At 40.4% G+C, this 19,805-nt stretch overlaps 1 protein-coding gene across 7 annotated transcripts in view; it reads right to left on the bottom strand.

Annotated features, from left to right (window-relative positions):
• The window catches only part of zgc:66433 (uncharacterized protein LOC321250 homolog), a 46,053-nt gene that overhangs the window by 12,101 nt on the left and 14,147 nt on the right, over nucleotides 1-19,805 (bottom strand). For 3 of the 7 annotated variants that reach the window (XM_039615332.1, XM_039615354.1, XM_039615347.1), the window contains exons 2-4: nucleotides 6,635-6,717; nucleotides 3,161-3,335; nucleotides 1,238-1,364 (exon numbers count right to left, since the gene is read on the bottom strand). In XM_039615332.1, the coding sequence (XP_039471266.1) occupies nucleotides 1,238-1,364; nucleotides 3,161-3,335; nucleotides 6,635-6,717 (385 nt within the window). Of the gene's footprint in view, nucleotides 1-1,237; nucleotides 1,365-3,160; nucleotides 3,336-6,634; nucleotides 6,718-10,922; nucleotides 11,085-13,707; nucleotides 13,713-19,805 lie in introns of all 7 variants that reach the window. The other 4 variants (XM_039615339.1, XM_039615344.1, XM_039615363.1 and 1 more) reach the window with 4 other exon arrangements.

Below are 19,805 nucleotides of genomic sequence, written 5' to 3'. Positions count from 1 at the left end.
GGGTAAGCGTGAACAAAATTTTAAACCCATTTTGTAAATTTTGGTCATTTTAAGTGGCAGAAAGGAATTTTATCCAACGTTAATGACTTCTGATTGACATGTTACTAACCAATCAGCTTCCCGGTCAGGTTTACCCCTCGACTGTAACATCCAGTTTCAAAACACCCAGCAGCAATTGCATCTTTGTAGCTTCTGTATTGTCAGAATTCCTAAAGAGCTATGCTACTGAACAACAAATACAGGCCCAAAAACGCCATCAAATGGACTTTTTTCTATCTGAAGTCTTCTGGACCCCTCACAGTGGCAACACTGTTTAGTGAGTTACTATATGAAAGTCACTCTCCTGTGCATCATGTTAATGGCCTTGTAGTGTATCGATCCTTACATAATGTGTTTATTTTTGGCTCTGGAATGACCTCATTCTGCTTATCAAACAGGCAGCACAGCTCACAGCGAGGATTAAGGTCAGGAAATCTCCATCAGATTGTTTTTCCACAGTAAATTCACTTTATGCAAATCAATCTATTAGCAACTTGCATCTCGCCAACATATCTGTGGCTTTGCCTGAAAACTCTCAGATTTGATTATCAGGCACTCTGCCCGTGTCCGTTACACACTTTCTGATCTACAAAGAAGCCCAAATCAAACACTTCCTCTGTTTTATTTTAGCTTACAGGAGAAAGAGTTTCTTTTTAGCAAAAATCGCTCAAAGGAGTTGTTTGAGTCTCACTCCTCTGGAGGTCAGCGCGTCCGTCTGGGTCTCATGTCTTCCCCTTTTAGCCCACTGTTGTGACAGATACTCGTTCTGTCTGTCTGCAGTTCTTCTCATCACGCAGTCCTTTCATTTTGCTTTGACAGAACTTTAATCTCTATTTGTGACACGCATCAGTTCTGCCTGTCCAAACCACTGCGTTTATCACATTACACATGGATCAAAACTTTTGTGTAAAAAGTCAAAGCTTTTTTAATGCCACTTATTACTCGTAATCCCACAGGCTTAATATATAGCAGATCTGCTGGCAGCACTTTGGTCACACTGCCCTGGGGCATTGAAGTGCTCACTCCCAAACACACTTAAATGTGTCAGACTGTGAATCTTTATTTGTTTATCATTCCTTAATAACCCCTATAGTCATGGGTCAAGGGGTCAGGGTCTCTATGGTGTACTAGACCTGAGAGGAATTTAACTTTAACGTGGTTTATCTTTGATGCAGTAACTGTGTTTGTGTGTGCATACCTGAAGTGATTTCACTTTCCCATGAATGCTGTCCTGCGATGCCCCCAGAGCCTCGTTCGCCTCCGATGAGTCAGAAACAAACACGGAGTCATGTGACAAAGCCTTGCCTCCCAGACTGATCTTTGACCTTTGGGAAACAGGAAGACGAAGAAATAAACACAGCACAGAGTGATGTTTCCCAGCTTCTATAACAAGACAGGTAGAAGAAAAAAGAACCAGATGGTGGATCACAACATAAAATAAATACCATAAACTACCCATGCAGAGTGTTTGGAATGTGTTCGCCTCGCTTCTGTCGTATAAAAATATATATCAACTGAAAAGACATTTGTAGTTTTTTAAGTGATGGTTTGTTGTCTCCCAGTAATTAGGATGATGATCAGAGAAATCAGTAAAATGTAACTAGATATTTCCTGTGACAGACAGAGACAAAGCAGGAAGTGGCACCACTTAAAAAAACAAAGAAATTCAGGACTTTTCCACAGGAAAACACACATTCTTCTAATTGTTACAAAAACAGGAAGTGCTGAGCCTTCGCTGAGGTGAGTTTGACAGAACAGGAGATGGATGTTAAAACACAACCTTCCTTTTTTAAATGAGCTCATGAGAGACGTTATTTACCTGAATGGATGGATGAGCTCCAACAAAGTGAGCAGAAATATAACATTTGGCTACAGAACGTTGCGGTTTCTTGATGAACATGGCAGTAAAGTAATGATATAATATTCTGGATTCACATTTTGCTGGGCTCAATTAAACCCCATAATAAGAGCTAGCATTTTAGATGCTTTACATTTGAAAGGGAAATGGAGGGGAAATGGTTTTGCTTAAAAACACACAGTTTATGTAGTTTTAGTTCCATTCCACTTCCTTCAAATCGACTTTTGTCTGTCCCTCACAAACAGAAGGTTTGATCCACAGGTCGGTGGTCTAATCACAGCCAGAGATGTGTGCTACAGATGACCAGTTTCTAAATATCTCTCCTCTCTGACATCACACACAGCCAGGAGTAGAAAAAAACTGTCTGAAACTGAGTGTTTGGAGCATTCTGAACTCTGACCCCTTTCGGCTCACAGGGTTTACTTACACTCAGGTTGACCTAATTATTTGAAATGTTGGTCCATGTTTAAAGGTAAAGTGTGTAAAACCTCACCATTGGATGTCATCAGACTAAAGATTGCAATCAACTGAATTTTGTCTTTATCCTGTCTTCCTTCTCTCACCCCAACCGGTCGCAGCAGATGGCCCTGCCCCTCCCTGAGCCTGGTTCTGCCGGAGGTTTCTTCCTGTTAAAAGGGAGTTTTTCCTTCCCACTGTCGCCAAAGTGCTCACTCATAGGGGGTCATATGATTGTTGGGTTTTTCTCTGTATGTATTACTGTAGGGTCTACCTTACAATATAAAGCCCCCTGAGGTGACTGTTGTTGTGATTTGGTGCTGTATAAATAAAACTGAATTTTGTTTTCCTACTCGTCCCAGTTTATGGAGAGAAATTTGCCTCAAAAGGGTTGGAAATGATTCTGATATGATCCACAAGCATAAAGTAAGACTTAGAAATGTGTACAATGATTTGTGTGTAAGGACTCACATCCACACACAAATATGAAGCAGTCTGAGGACACGTAAGACTATTTTACGTACATCTAAACCTGAAAAAAACACCGATCATTTATGGACAATTTATTAAGTTCATGAATCTGGAACAGATTAATCCAAGTTTATCGACTTGTTGGAAGACATATGATACACACTATTCAATGTATATTTATGAGTATTTACAATCAACTGTAGCTTTAATATGAAGATATGACAAAATGAGCATATGATAAATAAGTAGATGCGTGACAGGTCTTAGTTGAGCTCTGTGTAATTTTGTCAGATTGTAAATAAATGCATTTCATTCAGCACACGTGTGCGATCTTACCCAGAGCCTTTATCCTTCTCTGCTCGAGTGAGTGTGTTGCTCTCTGATGCTTTGCTGACATTGTCACTCGACTGGCTGGCTTTGAGGCTCGCGTCCGCTCCTGCAGCTGATGGATCCTTTCTCTTCTTCCTGGCGAAGAACCTTTTAAACGTTTGGAACTTGGACTTTTTCTTTCCTGAGAAGACAGAATAATGAATCATTGCATGATGGTGCGCAGTTACATGCTGATGAGAACATTACACACACGGCATCTTTACACACTGTCCCAGTGTGAACTCGAGTTATAGAGCAATTAGCCCTGCGCTGGCTGTAAAGACACAGGTAGGTAGCCCAGAGGGAACCACACAGAGCGAACGATGTGTGCGTGTGTTTGCAGAGGCCCACATGAAAACTGAAAATACACATATGCATAAACACACACAAACTCAAGCTTGTAAACCTAACCCCACAGTGGGTTCGTGTCTATTAGCACCACAGTGGAAAAACTCAACAGCTCTTTTATAACTTCTTAAACAGCTGTCATCAAGAACCTGAAATGGTCCTCGCTCCATCTCACATGCAACAGGGATGTGGGCTGGCTCAGCATTTATACACTACGCATTGGTCTTCAAACCACATGGTCAGTATAAAGAGTAATGCAGAGTTTGGTCTTCTTTATTCATCTGCATAGTAACAATGGTAACATTCTGGTGTATAGCACTTACAATGTTTACTATGTCCATTAGCTTAGCTAACATTTACTGGGTCAAACTATAGACTGTATATAAAAGATGAACAGTCTGTGGTTTTGAAAAACAAAGGCATTATAGAGTGCACATTGTTTCTAATGGCCAGCAGGGGGCAGAGCTTCTTGTTACAAAAAGAAGCCAGAATGACAACGTGGTGTAAGACAGACGTTCATAAACCAGTGTGCAGTGCATTGATTGCAATGGTAGAACTGTAGACCTGTATACAGCTGAGGATGATGGGAAAAAACAAAATCTGAATGTAGCCAGGCTTTCCAAACTCTGTCGGTGGTTGAGGAGCATTGTGGGTAATGTAGGTTTTGTAAGGGGGGGCATGCATTATTGTTGTATATTATGAGTAAACTGAAGTAGCCATCAAATAGAAACACTTGTAATTAGACAAAAGTCATCACAGAGTGCAACATCTTTTATTGTTATTACAGCTTGACAGAAACAGGATTTTTAAAGGCAGTAACAATCTTTGGAGATTTAGATATTCCAGTATATTAGCCAATGTCATTTTTTCTTTCACACACACGAAACATAAAACAGATTTCTAACATTTATTATGTGAAGTTTCTTTACTCGCCCACGTTCAACCCGACTCTGCTCAGATCAGCTGGCTGCTGTGTTTGTAGCGTCCCAAACAGAGAAGAGTGCCCTCTGGCTGACAAACTATGTAATGTCAATGTTTGAACAGTTTTTTTTAATGTCTCTTCTCTGCTTTTTAAATTTTCATTTTGCGGCCTTTCAAATCCTGATGCCCATAGGAGGGAGACCCTTAAAAGGACACAGAAGCTGAGCTGCAAGACAGAGAAACAACAGTGACAAAGAAGAAGTCGGGAGCAAACAAAACAACTGTAGTCAAACTATTTTGAGGACTCCTACCCCTGAGCCATCCACAGACATTCTTCAGAAGAGATTTCAAAATAAGATGCATTTTGGTTCCACGAGCTGTGTCATTTTCGCCCTCCTCCCTGTGGGGAATCCTTGAGCATTCCTTCTTTTCTAAAAATACACTTTCTGGTTGGAGCTAAATCCCAACTGAAAAATGTTTGGAATCTAAACCTGGTGCTGAGGTCAAGATGCTTGAAATCTCTGGGTCACTCACTCAAGATCATGTTAAGCACATGTGGTACATTTTCTTTTGGGACTTTTTGTGTAACACAGAAACCCAAAGACGTCACTAAAATAAAAGTCACATTTATAATGAAAACCAAATTTAGCGTCTTAATGAGATGCCATTAAACTGCACACAGAACAAGTTATTGTTGGATAACTGCAGTCCACAAAGCGACTGCTGTCTTTACTTGAGGAGGTTCCAACCTGCTTTTTGATGAAGCTTCAGAGGCCTTTCTGCATGGCCAAGATGAACTATCAGGGGGAAGCACCACCCAACAGTACCATTTATTGTGCTATTTTAGGCACAATACTCTATTAAAGCCAAAAGGTCTGCCTAGAAAAAGGCAGCTGATTTAGTGGACGGTCAGTGTAGAGCTGAGATATTATAGTTTCTCCATATGCATTCTGTTATCACTAACAGGACCTATACACAGTCCTGAGCTCAAAATTAGGGGCAACTCAGCTGAACTTGTACTGTGAGAGGATGGTGACCTTTGAAAGGGAAACAATATCAGGGCTGGGATCTCGCTCCATCAAAACAAAACTACCAGAAAAATTAGAGACTGTTCATTTCTTGTGAAAAGTGAGTGAGCAAACTTGAAAATTCAGCAGGATTATTGCAACAGCATTAGCCCAAGATTCGAAACCGAGAGCTTCCTGAAAACAAACTACTGCCTGTTATTCACTCACATTATCTTGGACCTCAAGCCTGGGCACGATAGACCAGTTTCATCACATCTGCTTAACTCACCGTGTTCACAAAAACTCACAACTTAAACTTTCCACATCGACACACATCTAAAGCAAACCGTCCTGGTTCCCACTCTGTTTGTTGTTCATCTGTAAACATTGTGTGCACGCTTGTGTGCGACAGCCTTGTGTTTTCCTCCATTTCCTGCCACAACCTGCAAGGAGATATTTGTGTGTGATCGTTCGAGCTGATTGGATCTTTGCTGGGAGTGAGTAGAAAATCTCATTGCTGATATCACTGGCGAGTACCAGCATCCAACCATCTCTGAAACAACATTTATTATTGTCATCAGAGCTGAAAGCACCAGCAGTTTCTGCGTGTGTTCCCACTGAATGAGACCTCAGAGATTTACAAAATATGCACTGATAAGATTCTACTGATTTGGAAAAAACATGTATTTTGTTTCAGCTGTTGCAAACTTTCAAAATAAAATTTAGCAAAGTAAGCAAAAAGTACAGTGTTTGTATTAATACAATCTTTTTATGCAGAAGACTTTCATATAGAAAATTGCCAAAGTTCCTGGATTATCTGGTTTTCACTGGTCTGCACTGTGAAATTAAAGCAAGGAAGCCTCGTTAGCCACAGCTTGAATGATTACAGGATGGACAGTAACTCATTAACTGTGCAAGCTATAGAAAGTATGAACCATCTGCCGAATAGAAACAGTTGAAAGGCCATTTTCACACTCTCCCTGTGTGTGGATGACCTTGCAAACTCCAAGTTGAAGCTGAAATGAAAAAAGGTCGACACCATGCAAATTATAGACACGACCTTTTCATGTGATTACAGTGAAGACAGCCACTCTGCATACATTAATACTGAATATGCCTGATTCCCAATCAAGCATTAATAGATAACATTTAATCAAACTGTTACCTGAGCACTCTTCCTGGACCTCAGCAGGCTCCTGATTGGTCGTCACGTCTGGAGTTCCTGATGCCATGGCAGCACTGTCACTGCTGGGAGGGAGACAGATGATGAGTTTGATGATTATAAAGTCTTTCATAAGTTTCGTGAAAAAGACCAGAATAAGGCTGGCTGCTATAAATCAGTAGAAAAAATAAATGTCTGCATTTATCTAAACCTGCTTCTGCCTTCTTATTTGACTCATATGGCAGCTACCTAGTTGCAATGTGATCAGATTAAAAAGTGGTTAAAGTCCCACTTGGAAGTGTCACGACTGCTGGTAAAAGTGGCTTGGTGTGGTCAGACCGAATGGACAGGTGACTGGATGTGGCGGATTACATCCGTAACAAGTCACCACCTTATAAAATCCCCCCAAAGCTCATTATGCAACTCCTGGATGCATTAACAGTGATGTAGTTGCTCATTCATTAAACAGGTGGAAACGTGTGAAAAGTGCTTCTCTTTGCTATTTAAACTTTAATCTCCGCCTGATCTGTCTCCACAATCCAAACAGTCCTAGTGGAGGCACGCCTGCTATGTTTCCCGTGTACTGCTGCGCCGTTAACTCAAGTGTTCATCACGTCAACAGCAGGTGCCCGGCAACCGCCGAACACAAGCTCAAACAGGTATGAAATCACATTATGAGCTGGTGCCTTGTTAAGGCTCTGTGTGTGCAGCAGGACTGAGGGCTTCACATTCGGGCTGCGAGTCAACCATCACTCTACAGTACAGTAGGTTCATTTGCAAGTCATCATTTTATCATTATTATTATTATTTTAAATCACTCTTTGCACTGCACAGAGCTCTCTCGAGCCCACAGGACATCTGAGGCCACGTGAGTGCAGCTCCAGCATGCTGAACCAGTTAGATGATCGTGTATAAAAGTTTTACTCTAGTGTCAAATCTAATTAGCCATGCACTGTGCTGTGTGTTGAGGATTTCCTGAGCCGTTTGGCAGGAAGTGGACTCATTGCTGATATGGTTTTCAGCAAACATGTCTAATTGTAGCTGTGCCACCACTTATTTCGGGTCTGCAGGATCTGCGGAGGTCAGTTTGTCAATGCATCACCCGACCGAAAACAGAAACTCGATGATGTATCAGCGTGAAATTTCATAAGGATGTTTGTGGTTTCCAGAGATAAACTCCAAAGATTCTGGAGATCCCCTGGCTGTCTGACAGCTAACCCCCTGATCTCACTCAATACAGAATAAATTACATTAACATGGACGTATTCACTGTGAACATATCGACATACCGAAGTAAAGTAGAAAGTGGATGTCGTCTAGCCAAAGTAAAATAACAATAAATGAAAAATGAATGAATGAATCTCCTTTGGGTTAAAGGTTTCTATGGAAACTGTGATATGTTGTTTTGGTTGAACCCAAAATTGGTGGGAAACGGGCACTATTCAAAACCCCTTTTTGTTAATCACAATAGTTTTATTTATTATGCATATAAAACCCTAAACTTGATTTCTTGTGCATCTAGAACTTCCAAATGTTTAGTTTAGCTAAATCAAAGACAGGTCACATAGTTGGATTTTATGACGGATCAACTGTAACCTTTACCCCAAACTAATGTTATCAATACGTGTGATTTCTGCCTTTCGAAATAAGTCTGTATTCCTCAAGCTCTTTCCAACTCCGATTCCCAGAAGTCCACGGCTCACACAAATATTTTAAAAACCAGTCACTAACAATAAAAAGGATTCAAGTTTAATTTTGCACAAATAAAATAAAGGTCAGCATGTTTTTTCCCCTGGTGATCCACGGTCAAACTGCAGTCCCCACTGTGGCGTTACCACCGTTTTAAGTCTCGTCAATCAACAAACAACAAACACTCAAAACCTATTTATACTTTTCAAATGGTCCTTTTATGCTTCTCTAAAGCGTAGAGTTTACTTAGGGATTAGGGTTACTACTCTGATGACTCAGTGTCAATGAAAAGCACCCATGAAATAAAAAATAAAAAATAACAGGAAATTAAAGAGACTGGATGTTTATTTATTTTAATTATGAGACACACATGTGAAACTGCTCATTAACACAGCTATCTAAATCAGCCAATCACATCGCAGCACCTCAGTGCAATTAGATAATATAGACATAACAACCTGCTTAAGTTCAAACCAGCAACAAAGTTGCTTCAAGGGACTTAACAATTACCATGGTTACAGCCAAAGGATACAGAACAGCATCTCTGAATGCACAGCGGCCTGAACCTTTAAGCTGAAAAGCTACAACATGCTAAGAACAGGAAATTAAGGCTACAGTTTGCACATGCTCACCAAAACGTGAACATACAAGACTAGACAAACGCTGACTGGTCTGATGGTTTTTCATTTCTGCTGTGAAATTAGGATGGTAGGGTCCAAACTTTGCATAAACAACATGAAAGCATGGATCCATCCTGCCCTATACCAACAGTTCAGGCTGCTGCTGACGTAACAGTGAAGGGGATATTTTGTGGCACACTGTGGGCTCCTTAGTTCCAACTAAGCATCATTTAATCACCACAGTGTACGCACCTTCTGATGGAGGATAGCGGGTTATGTCATAAAGCTCAAATCATCTCAGACTGGTTTCTTGAACATGACAATTGAGTTCACTGTACTGAAATGGCCCCCAGAATCACAGGATCTCAACCCAACAGAGCACCTTTGGGATGTGGTGGAACGGGAGATTCTCGTCATAGTAGCTTACAAATCTGCAGAAACTATGTGATGATCTTTTGTCAGTATGGATCCAAATCTCTGAGACATGCTTCCAGTGCCTTGTTTAATCTATACACAAAGAATTAAGGCAGTTCTGAAGTCAAAACTAGTACTAGAAAGGTCTACTTAGAATCTATATCCAGAAATAATACTGCAGTTAATCTTAAACCTCATGTTATGTAAGCGAGGATCATGGGAAAAGTCAAACCATGAACACAGTTTACTTAACAGCAAGCCAACAAAGAAGAGAAGTCCTTAAAGTACTATAAATACAATCACAATAGGCATCAAGTTCTCTTTATCAGCAGCCCGTGTCCATGACAACAACTGACCAATGTCCATCTGCTTATGAAGGGTGTGTCGTGACTGCTCCAGGTAAGAGCTAACAGGTTAACACTGTGATAAAAAAAAATTGGCACAAATGATTCTAAGGTGGAGAAATCGCCACTGATTTCTTTCCAATCGTGTTGTTAGTGTGAGAGGACTCTCTCGCTCTCTATTAAGGAAGCAGCTGGAGAACTTCTTGTCAACTGTGTTTACAGTGAGCTGTGTGTTAAAGAAACAGAGCACATTCCAGAGGGTCTGTTGACGTACTGAGGGCCTTTCACCAGTATTACTATTATATAATCATAAGCTATTATTGGTTTGTTAAAGTCGTGTGAATCATCACCATCATCATCTTATACAGACTCTGGAGTCTAACACCTTCTCTGATGTCAAAGCCACAAACGACTGAACCCCACTGATTTGTATTAAACACACGGTGGTTGTATTGTTTTGCTATATACATTATTTTTATACTTGTAAGTATTTTATTTAAATGTCATGGTTACAAACTGGTATATGCCAATGTCGTTATCAGGTGATCACAGTACAACCATGAGTTAACTGCATACACACTTACACAGACTCAAGCCTATCTAGAAAGCAGCTACATAGGCAGAAATGAGCATAGACACTCATACTTACATTTACAGGTGAGGGCCAAAGTATTGATGTTTAAGAATTACAATCATGGGGTGCAAACTGCTGCTCTCATCTTTGGGTATTAAGGATTTAATAGAGCTGAATCCACTATGTGGTTAGCATAGAAAAAGCTAGCATTGTTTTCTGCAAAAGATATTACTATCATGAATATCTAAAGCTCCTGAACGCACATATTGTATCCCAATATGTACCTCCTGAGCTGAGTGTAGCCAAGAACACTCAGCTCAGGGCTTCATGACAGGACATTCTTAACCAGTGAATGACGTCATGGTGGCTACAGCCATCTTTTTTATACAGTCTGTGTACTTTAAACAGAAATTTATATAGGATCTTTGAATTCCTGGTAGGAGAGTAACAAAAAAGTATCTCCCAAAAATAATAAATCCTGTCATGTTAAAGCTCAACTTTCATTTTAAAGAATGAGCAACAGAGCTTAAATCCTGCACCTCCAAAGAACTGATTCAACAAAATAAAGAAAAAACAAACCCAAAACTCTTTTACAGTGAAGCAGACGTGTTAGGATGAAGATCAGATGGTCAGGAGTCACAGTGACTGACCTGTGCCCATTTCCAAAGCCGGATCCCCATGGTGACATCCTCCGCTTCATTACGGATAGCCGACGAAGGCAGGCGAGACAGAAGGATGGATTTGCAAACTCAATGAAAAGTGCAGATGAGACGAACACAAAAAGCGAGAGGGGACGGGGTCAGAGAGAGGGGCTGTGGGAAAGAGCAGCATGAAAGGAAAGATGAGTCGGTTAGATAAACACAAGAATATTGGGACGAAGAGAGAGACAAAAGGGAAAACAGACTTACAGTAAACACAGAGGCTTCGCAGTGGAAACCAAAGATGGTAAGAAGAGCCTGGACAAAGTTTTCCCTCACAGAGACATTTAAGTAAATAAACAAAAGGCCTAAAATCGCCATTTTAAACAGATAATCTAGGAGATCACGACCTTAATGCAAAAACTTATTATCCAACCATATTCAGGACAAACAACGACTTTTTCCGTGGCTACTGTCTCTGCACGGAGCTTTGCCTGTGTTATTTATGTAACCTTAGTTTGAGTTTAAGATGAAGGACTTTTTTCACGGTCTATGTCAATGAGTTGTTGGTGTCAACTTTGGGTTTGTAGTAAAACCACATGATTGTAACTGACATATGGCATTACACTTTGAAGCCAAGTCTGTGGCACACAGAGCCGAGGTGGCAATGGTGCAGCTAGGATCATCTCTGGGGCTTCAACCAGTGGATTCAGAATATAACCCAGTACTTCTTAATACACACCATACACTTACAAAAACACAATAATGCAGGCTTCACATGTCCATCAAGATCCCTTCTCCAAAACAGGCTGTTTCTCTGTACACTGTAAATGAAAAGAGCTGCTTCTGCCCACTCTCCTTTTAACAAAGAGTGCTGTGGCTTTCCTTGTGTTGCCATGGATATCCTACTGGAAAATAAGGAAGGGAAAAGGATAGTGACTGGAGGTTTGCTACCATATTTAAGTTGAAAAAATAAATATAAAAAACAAACAAAAAAAAAAAAAAAACACACAAAAAAAAAACCCCCACAAAAAAAACACAAAAAAACCTCCTGCTAAAGTTTTGACAGCAAACACGGTCACCATTTTTAAACTTTGACCATTTATTTTTCATGAGCACCATCAGCCAAAACAAATGAACACAACAATCCCTGCTCTGTCCCTGTTTATTGCTGTCAACGTCTGTGTTAACGTTTCCAGAGTTTCTGACTAGATTAGAACAGTTAGCTCTGGAAGCTAATGGCCATGTTAGCCACATTAGCCACATGGCATGCTAACGCTAAAGATTTTGGCATAACAACAAAAATGTGAGTGCTCCGCTGGGTCTTTCTCAGATGCCAGGAGAGCATCAAAACTCTTGTGCTTGCAGAGAGGAACAAGCAGGCTCATAGCAGGGACATTTAGAGCAAAGATAAACAGGCTGTAGCGACGGGGTAATGCTGGACTGTTAGGCAGGTGCTTATTTGGAAGAAGTGGGCCGTGCTGGAGGTGGTAACTGTGTAGCTGTTATACTAAAGAGGGCATAAAGACTGTTATGAGTCTAAGCAGAGTGTAATCTCAGATCAGAAAACGTATATTTCACAGCAATATTTACCCAGCAATGCCACAGGAGCCATCGTAAGGCCTTAACTGCTACTTTTGGTTTACCATATTTGAGGCTTTGTTTCCTTCCAGATTAGTTAGATGTTACAGGCTTTTTCCCCAAGGTTGCACTGCTTCATGAGAATCTTCTGGCAGCTGTTTATTAACTTATTCTTGTTTCATACTTCAGCAGCCTGACTTTCATGCAGTGCAAACACTCAAATATATAAATTAGCTTTATTTGGAAGTGCATGACTCTATGGATGGTTGACAAGGACTGTGTGTGTGTGTGTGTGTGTGTGTGTGTGTGTGTGTGTGTGTGTGTGTGTGTGTGTGTGTGTGTGTGTGTGTGTAAGTAAACCTTATTACATAACAATGGATTAGCACGAAGAGGTATTCAGACCAGCAGGGGTTTGCCTTTATTAGACAACTGAAATAACCTTATTAGCACCCACATAGAGTGAGCACGCACACAGTAAACATGTCCACATTTGTCGGTCATTAGATTGTTTCTAAAAACACACACAAGAACACTTTAAAGCCATACTGTACACTGACCAAATTCAGCCATCACAACGGGATTGAACAGAGCCCAGATTACACAGCAAAAACCTTCATCTAGGAGCTGTGCTGAGACCATAGTGTCACTGTAAGCTATACAGAAATAACTAAATATAGATAACTGTGGAGAGCGGTGTCCGCAGAGTTCAACAGTAAGCTCCGATGACTCCAGCCGGGTGTTGTCCATGTGGCTTCTGTCCTTCTGACGTAAAGCAAATCCAATATTGCCCAGCCTTAATCTCTCAATGGATCCAGTGTTACAAGACTCATTACACTACGGGCTTATGGCGCTGACTAATTGGCTACTGTCAACAATGACATTCAATGGTACCGACTCAGAAAATAAGCTTCTGATGTGATTAATAACCCACTCATGATTCCGAAGTTGTTTGTCCGTTTTACAGCCTCTCGTTTATCTGAAAGGACTAATCTAATCTGTAAGTTGCTGTAGGTCTTACATAAAACAAATCCACTCTGCTCTGGTCCCAGTTGTTGTGAATCAGCAGTTAAACTGGCTAATATCAGTCTGATTACATTACAAACAGCAATTAGGCTCTGGAGAGTAAAGGGACGGAGCCTAGAAGCTTAGCAAAGTGTAGCGTTTCAAAGCATTTCAAAGCTAAACACTACCGAAACCAGGCTTCTGTCATTGCAACTGTGTCTGTTTGAGGGACTCTTGTAATGGTCCGTCTCCACAGACTCAAAGCAGGGACTTCCATTAGCCTCAAACAGAACAACCCCCTTAGCCGTGTGGCTGTACGTAGCAAAAGCAGAGCTAAACCAGAGTCACGCGGCAGCTGTTAGAGCTGAATGAGTTAACAGTGTCTATGAATGAAAATGTGTTTTCTGCCTTACATTCCAGCCCCTGAAGTAGACGCGTTCATTCACAGACCATCAGCAGAGCGCTGGTATTTCCTCCTGAATTCAGCATCTCTGAATTTTTTTTATTTATTTTTTAAGGAAGGCAATATAGACCAACTCTTAAATAACATTTCAAATTGATAAAGAGACGACTCAAAATGACTGCAGTGATTTTTGTTTCAATATCTGTGATCGATTCTTTGCACAATATTCATGCTTCTCACTTCAGCAGGATCACCACCGACCCAACACAGCGTGGAATCCGTCACGAAAAGCTTAAAAAAAAAAAAAAAAAAAAAAAGCTATTTTTAGGTGCTTAGCCAGCAAATCTAAAAAAGGACATTCCCTATACTGTATGAGACACAAAGCGAGCCTTAGGAGAAGATGAAAGGCTTGAGCGGAGGAAGCCGGCTGAGGGAATAAGATGTTAGTGGGTCTGTGACGAGCCGAAAGCCTTCAATTTCCACAGAGAAGAAAAAAAGAGACAGATGCAGGAATGAATCAAGGCAGAACGGCGAGGAAGGAGAAGGGTTTTTTTCTTTTCTCGGCAGCTGAAATGATAAACTTGGCCGAGTGGATGAAGCGCTCTGCGCAGATAAGTTGCAGACTGCCATGTTGTACACACAGATAGAAGCAGCATGGGAACTTCACTGTGTTTGCACAAAATAAAGCATGCAATCTGTGGTGGTGTACATTTACCGCTTTTTTAAAACTAGAATTACTGCCTTGTGGTTATACGCTAACCAACAAGATGCATATTACATCCCTGGCTGTCCTGACTTGACCTTTGACCTTTTTGATGTTTTCACTTAATCATGTTATGCTTATTTTATCCTAAACCTACATCCAAAAATGTGGTTTTCTTGAGGTCATGGTGATCTTAACCTTTGACCACCAAAATCTAATCAGTTCATTCTTGAGCCCAGGTTTGAATACATTTCCTTGCAGCTTTTAAAGAGATAAATGGTCATGACAATGGTCATGGCTGTCATCAGCACGGAGTTATAACGACCTGTGATCGTGTTGACGTGGTTTAGACAGACATGCACACACTCACTGTGGAGAATTATAATATCTGAGGTTTAAATCAGGCTAATGACTGTGGCTAAATCTGCCTTTTCCTTTATTTTTCTATTCTGTGCACATGCAAGAAGAATCATAGCATTTTGCTTTAAATGAAAAGTAATGATGAGGTCAAATTATAGAGACTGTAGTAAACAATGTTCTTTTATTGGAAACAGCTGGAGAGGGTTCCAGCATTGTGGAGAAAATACGTCGCTTTACACAGAACTCTGTATTCACAATGCTTTGTCATTGAGCTCTATATACTCGACACCAACCGAGCAGAACCACTTTCAACAATGCCAATGTTTTCACTGAGGACAATGACTTGTAGAAGACAATGCAAAGGAAACAAAATAGAGAATGAAAAGCAAATTATGATGTTTAGCCTAATGCAAAAGTCTTCTGGAGCAAAACTGAAGTCAAGTCCACTGCTTACAACAGTAATTAATCTAAATAACTTAACGGAAGTGCTAAAGCAAAGGCCCAGTCACTCTGCTCATTAAACTGAGTGAATTTTGCATATCTGTACAGTAAACATGAATCAAGAGCCAACACACGATAGCTCAGCTTAGTATGAAGACTGCAAAGAGGGGGAACCGCTAAAAAAGGTTAGAAAAGCCCAGGAAACATGCTGTATCTTGTCTTTTGGCAGGGACCACATGAAGTCATGTTGTCAGTCTAGTCTTTATGCTTACAATAACCTTACTGTCTACAGGTTCTACAATTCTCATTTATCTTACAACTGAGCAAATTTATAAGGTGCCTGAAGGCCTGGTGAGTTTGTGCTGCTCAGACTTTAATATCTTTACGGGATAGATAAAGCAGTAGGTCTTCCCGGGTCTGATGCCCCATCCAACACTGCACAGGGTCCAGTCTGGCTGTTTGATCTGCCATCTCGTCACATGCCTTTGTCTGCATTATTTAATAAAAGATTAATGGGGAACAGCACGGAAAAAAGGCAACGTCCTCACAGGATAAACATCTTCCATTCTCCCACTGCTCTCTTCCCAGATGTTAAAGAGCTTTTACATGACTTTTGTTATTGTCTAACCCATCTCTGTTACACGAAGACGCTCAATGCGAGCCAAAGGGCCATAAAAGGACATGAGAAATGTATAAAGAATGCGTCCAGATAACACAGCTCCACATCATCAATGCATTACTCCTCCTTTCTCCTCATTCTTTTTACCTCTCGTCTCATTATCTCACCATCCCTTCCTTTCTCCGTCTTTGTGCGATTCCCAGTCTCTTGTCCAGCTGCACATACCTAACTGTGAACATGGCCTTTAAAACTGTGGTATTTCCTCTTGACCCATTCAGCCAGTCCACGCCTGCGCGATCAGCAGGAGAAGGTGACCGAGAAGGAAATTAGTCATGAATTTTTACTCCTGAACTCCAAAGAATGTGACTGCGACCTACCCTTGCAATGCAAAACAATTTGAGAATGTTTCAGAGCCGTGAAAGGCAGCATTATTTGAATTTCTGGTTTAAAGGTGTTGGGCGACCGATGTTAAAACAAGTTTAGCAAAACCATTGAGAAAAAATGTCACAGAGGTATTCACAGTGTGCAATTAAAGTCAAGCTCAAAACTGAACAACGTACCTACACCTTTTATGAAGAAGCTAGCATTAGCGCAAATGCTGGACACGCTGTGAAAAGTAACAAAATGCAACAAACTTGATTAAAATAAATTCCTCAAGAGTTTATCCGTCTCCAGCCCAACTGCACCTGCAAGTCATTCTAACTTGGCAGAGCTGTTGTGAAAAGTGATTCTAGAAGTAGATGCAGCTACTGTATAATGTATCCATTAGCCATTAAGCATACAGATTGTTTTCAGTAACATGTCAGTGAATGGGAAGAGAGCCACAATAACCATGCCTTTAACCATAGTGGTGTACCATTTACTATACATCAGGTTCAAAACCAGTATACTGCAACACCTCTATGCATATGGTCTCAGGGTACCGTGCTGTTTACTGCTGGAAATCCATGCCACATTAGCTAGCCAGCGCTAACACGCCGATACCGCCATGTATTAGCCCATCAGCTACTAAGAAAATAACAGCTTTAAATAGTATCTTGACTGGTCTCCAGCACAAAATAGACAAAAAGAAAATTGCTGTTGGTTGGTTGTCAGTGGGAAACCCTATTAAAGATAATAAAAACAGGCTGTCTAACTTTATCTGCCCCGAACCACAAACCTTGAAATTCCCAGCAATGCATTTAGCATTCAAGTAGTCACGATTTAATCCCATCAAGCCGTCGAACTACAATGACCTTTAACACTCAATATGATGCTGCACATCTCTGCGTGCTCATATCACAGAGGAGCACCAACATAATGTCTGATATTCCCAAGCCTTCAGTTTCTGTAAACTTAGAGCCTGAAAAATAACTTACTGGGAGACAGTGCAGATGAAGCATGAAGTGGCAGTTACAAAATGTGGTTTCATTTGAAATGACTGAAATAAAACAAGACACTGCTTGTTGCAAAGCAATTCAGAGTCCCAGATAAGTCAGAATAGACAGCTTAGATTTTTATTCCAACATTGCATTCATCTGAAACAAAGTGATCAAGCAGAAGATAAACCACTGCGATGTGTAACTGGCCTGAAAATATAAGTGCTGTCACAGTCATGGAAAAATCACTGATGCATAAAAATTTGTTTGTGCACATCATGTCATTCATCTATTTCCGCTTAGCTGTTGAAACCACTGCGATGTTCTGGCAGACGCACATTTGTGTCTTGGTGAGTTTAAAGTGTCAAACAGATCACAACATGTCCCCACAGAAAGACAATACACTCAGGTATTCACTGGGATTTATTAGGTTTTTCCTTTTCTATCTGAAACAACTGCACAGTCACTTTACTGCTGCACAATTCACTGAGGCTTATTATGGACATTGAATCAGTGCTAAGCTAGCTTCAGTCCTTAGCATCCAAGATGTCCGATTTGGGCAAGCTGGTCAGATTGCTGTTGTAACAGTCCTTAAGATCTTCGAAGTATCTCACGGCCTGTGAAAGAGTTCAAGTTCTTGGACTGTAGCTGACAACAGTAAACCTAATACTGCTTTTGAGATCCATTTCCAGCTGGACTGCCATTATCTGCCGTAGCTAACTGTGGCTGCGGACTAAAAATCTGATGTCTGTCAGCGCCACCCTTCAGCCTTATAGCTGATGCATGTATGATATAAATGAGAAAATCGTCAGTGACTTCCTTAATGAGTTATCGCACTCACAAGATTTTGAGATAACTTCAGAAATTCGAAATCTTCTGAGAATTTTAGTAGATATCAATTTGAAAAACCCTACATCACCTCATTCTCGAGTTATTATGTTCACAAAGTTGGGTGTCCACACCGCCCACTAGCCTGTTGGGGTGACAATAATATCCAACCAGCCTTTTACGGCTGAGGGGTAGAAAAGGACTGCATGGTCACTTTACTGCTGCAGTCCAAGACATTGGTTTGAAGTTCATTCACCAGTCTCTAAAAGGCAGCTGAATGTTGATCAGTTATTTATTGCTACAGAACATATATGCTCGTCCCTGCTTTGCTACTGCCACAACTACAACACAAGTCTTTGTAAAAATAAATAAACTGGATCTGCGATCACGTCCAGGTCACTTCATAACTCTGAAAGTTACCAAAGTATACGAGATTAAAAGCTGGTGCATAAATTGTAGGGACATTGATTTTATGTAACTTGGAGTTTGAGTGGTTCAGACTTAAAATAACCTTTTAAACAACAAACTGCAAAATGTTTTTCACCCTGAGGTTTGGTTCAAATTGAGAAACCACTCCTTTGCGTTCGGAGGTTCCTCTCAACATCCGGCTCTCGTTTTCTTTGCCACATTCTCTCCTCCATCTCCTTTCCTCGTCTGTCAGTGCTCTTAGCAACAAGCCTTACATGGACTCAAGACAGCAACTGACCAAACACTTTCAGTCACTCTACACAGTCTATATTCATTTCCAGCTGCATCACCATTTCTTCTATACAAACTCAACCTACTGTAGATGCATAATCAGTCTTGGACCAGAAAATGCCAATGGGGACTGGTGGGAAAATGAGAATATAACTTATCCTCAGCTTTGATACTTTTATTGTGGAGTTCTACTCTACTGCTGAGCCAAACTGAACAATGACATCAGATTTAAACAAAAAACTATCTGTGTTAGGGAGATTTAAACATTAGCTCTGCCTCACTTACTAACCGCAGAGATATATTTACCACAAAAAGGTTTCTGGTTTGACAGACAGGTAGACAAAAGTAAGCTTAAAATTAAGCTAGCACCTAGCCGCAAAAGGTTTTACCATCGATTATGCTAGCAGTAGCGTTGGGAGTTACTCTACTAACTTTAGGATTTCATAAATGCTTTACTGTTTTTATTTTCAAACAGTTTGCTCTATTTGTAACATAATGATGCAAAATGGAAACAAATTTTCAGAACTCAGAAAGCCATCTTGTGTAAAGTAAATATGCTAATTTGAGTATAAATTTAAATCCACTTAAGAGAATGACATACCTGATACTGTTAAAGTTTTTACACAGTGGAAAAGCAGTATGTATGCGTCAGCCCCCCAAAATACTATTTAATTATATTCTAAGTGAATCTTTAAATAATGCAGTGATTGTAAGCCTACAAAGTAAGTTAGCTAGGCACATCAACATTGGCAGCTTATTGTGCATTAGAAAAACATAAAAATAACAACTTACACATTTGTGAATGGTTTTAGTTGGAAAGCCCATAGAAGTCAGAAACATTTAAAATGTTTAAAATGTACAGGGCATCCAATAGTACTCTAACTATAATGCTCTTGTAGCC

Source organism: Oreochromis aureus, linkage group 2, assembly GCF_013358895.1.
Source record: "Oreochromis aureus strain Israel breed Guangdong linkage group 2, ZZ_aureus, whole genome shotgun sequence".
NCBI classification, from domain to species: domain Eukaryota; kingdom Metazoa; phylum Chordata; class Actinopteri; order Cichliformes; family Cichlidae; genus Oreochromis; species Oreochromis aureus.
This window is presented reverse-complemented; position numbering and strand designations above follow the sequence as displayed.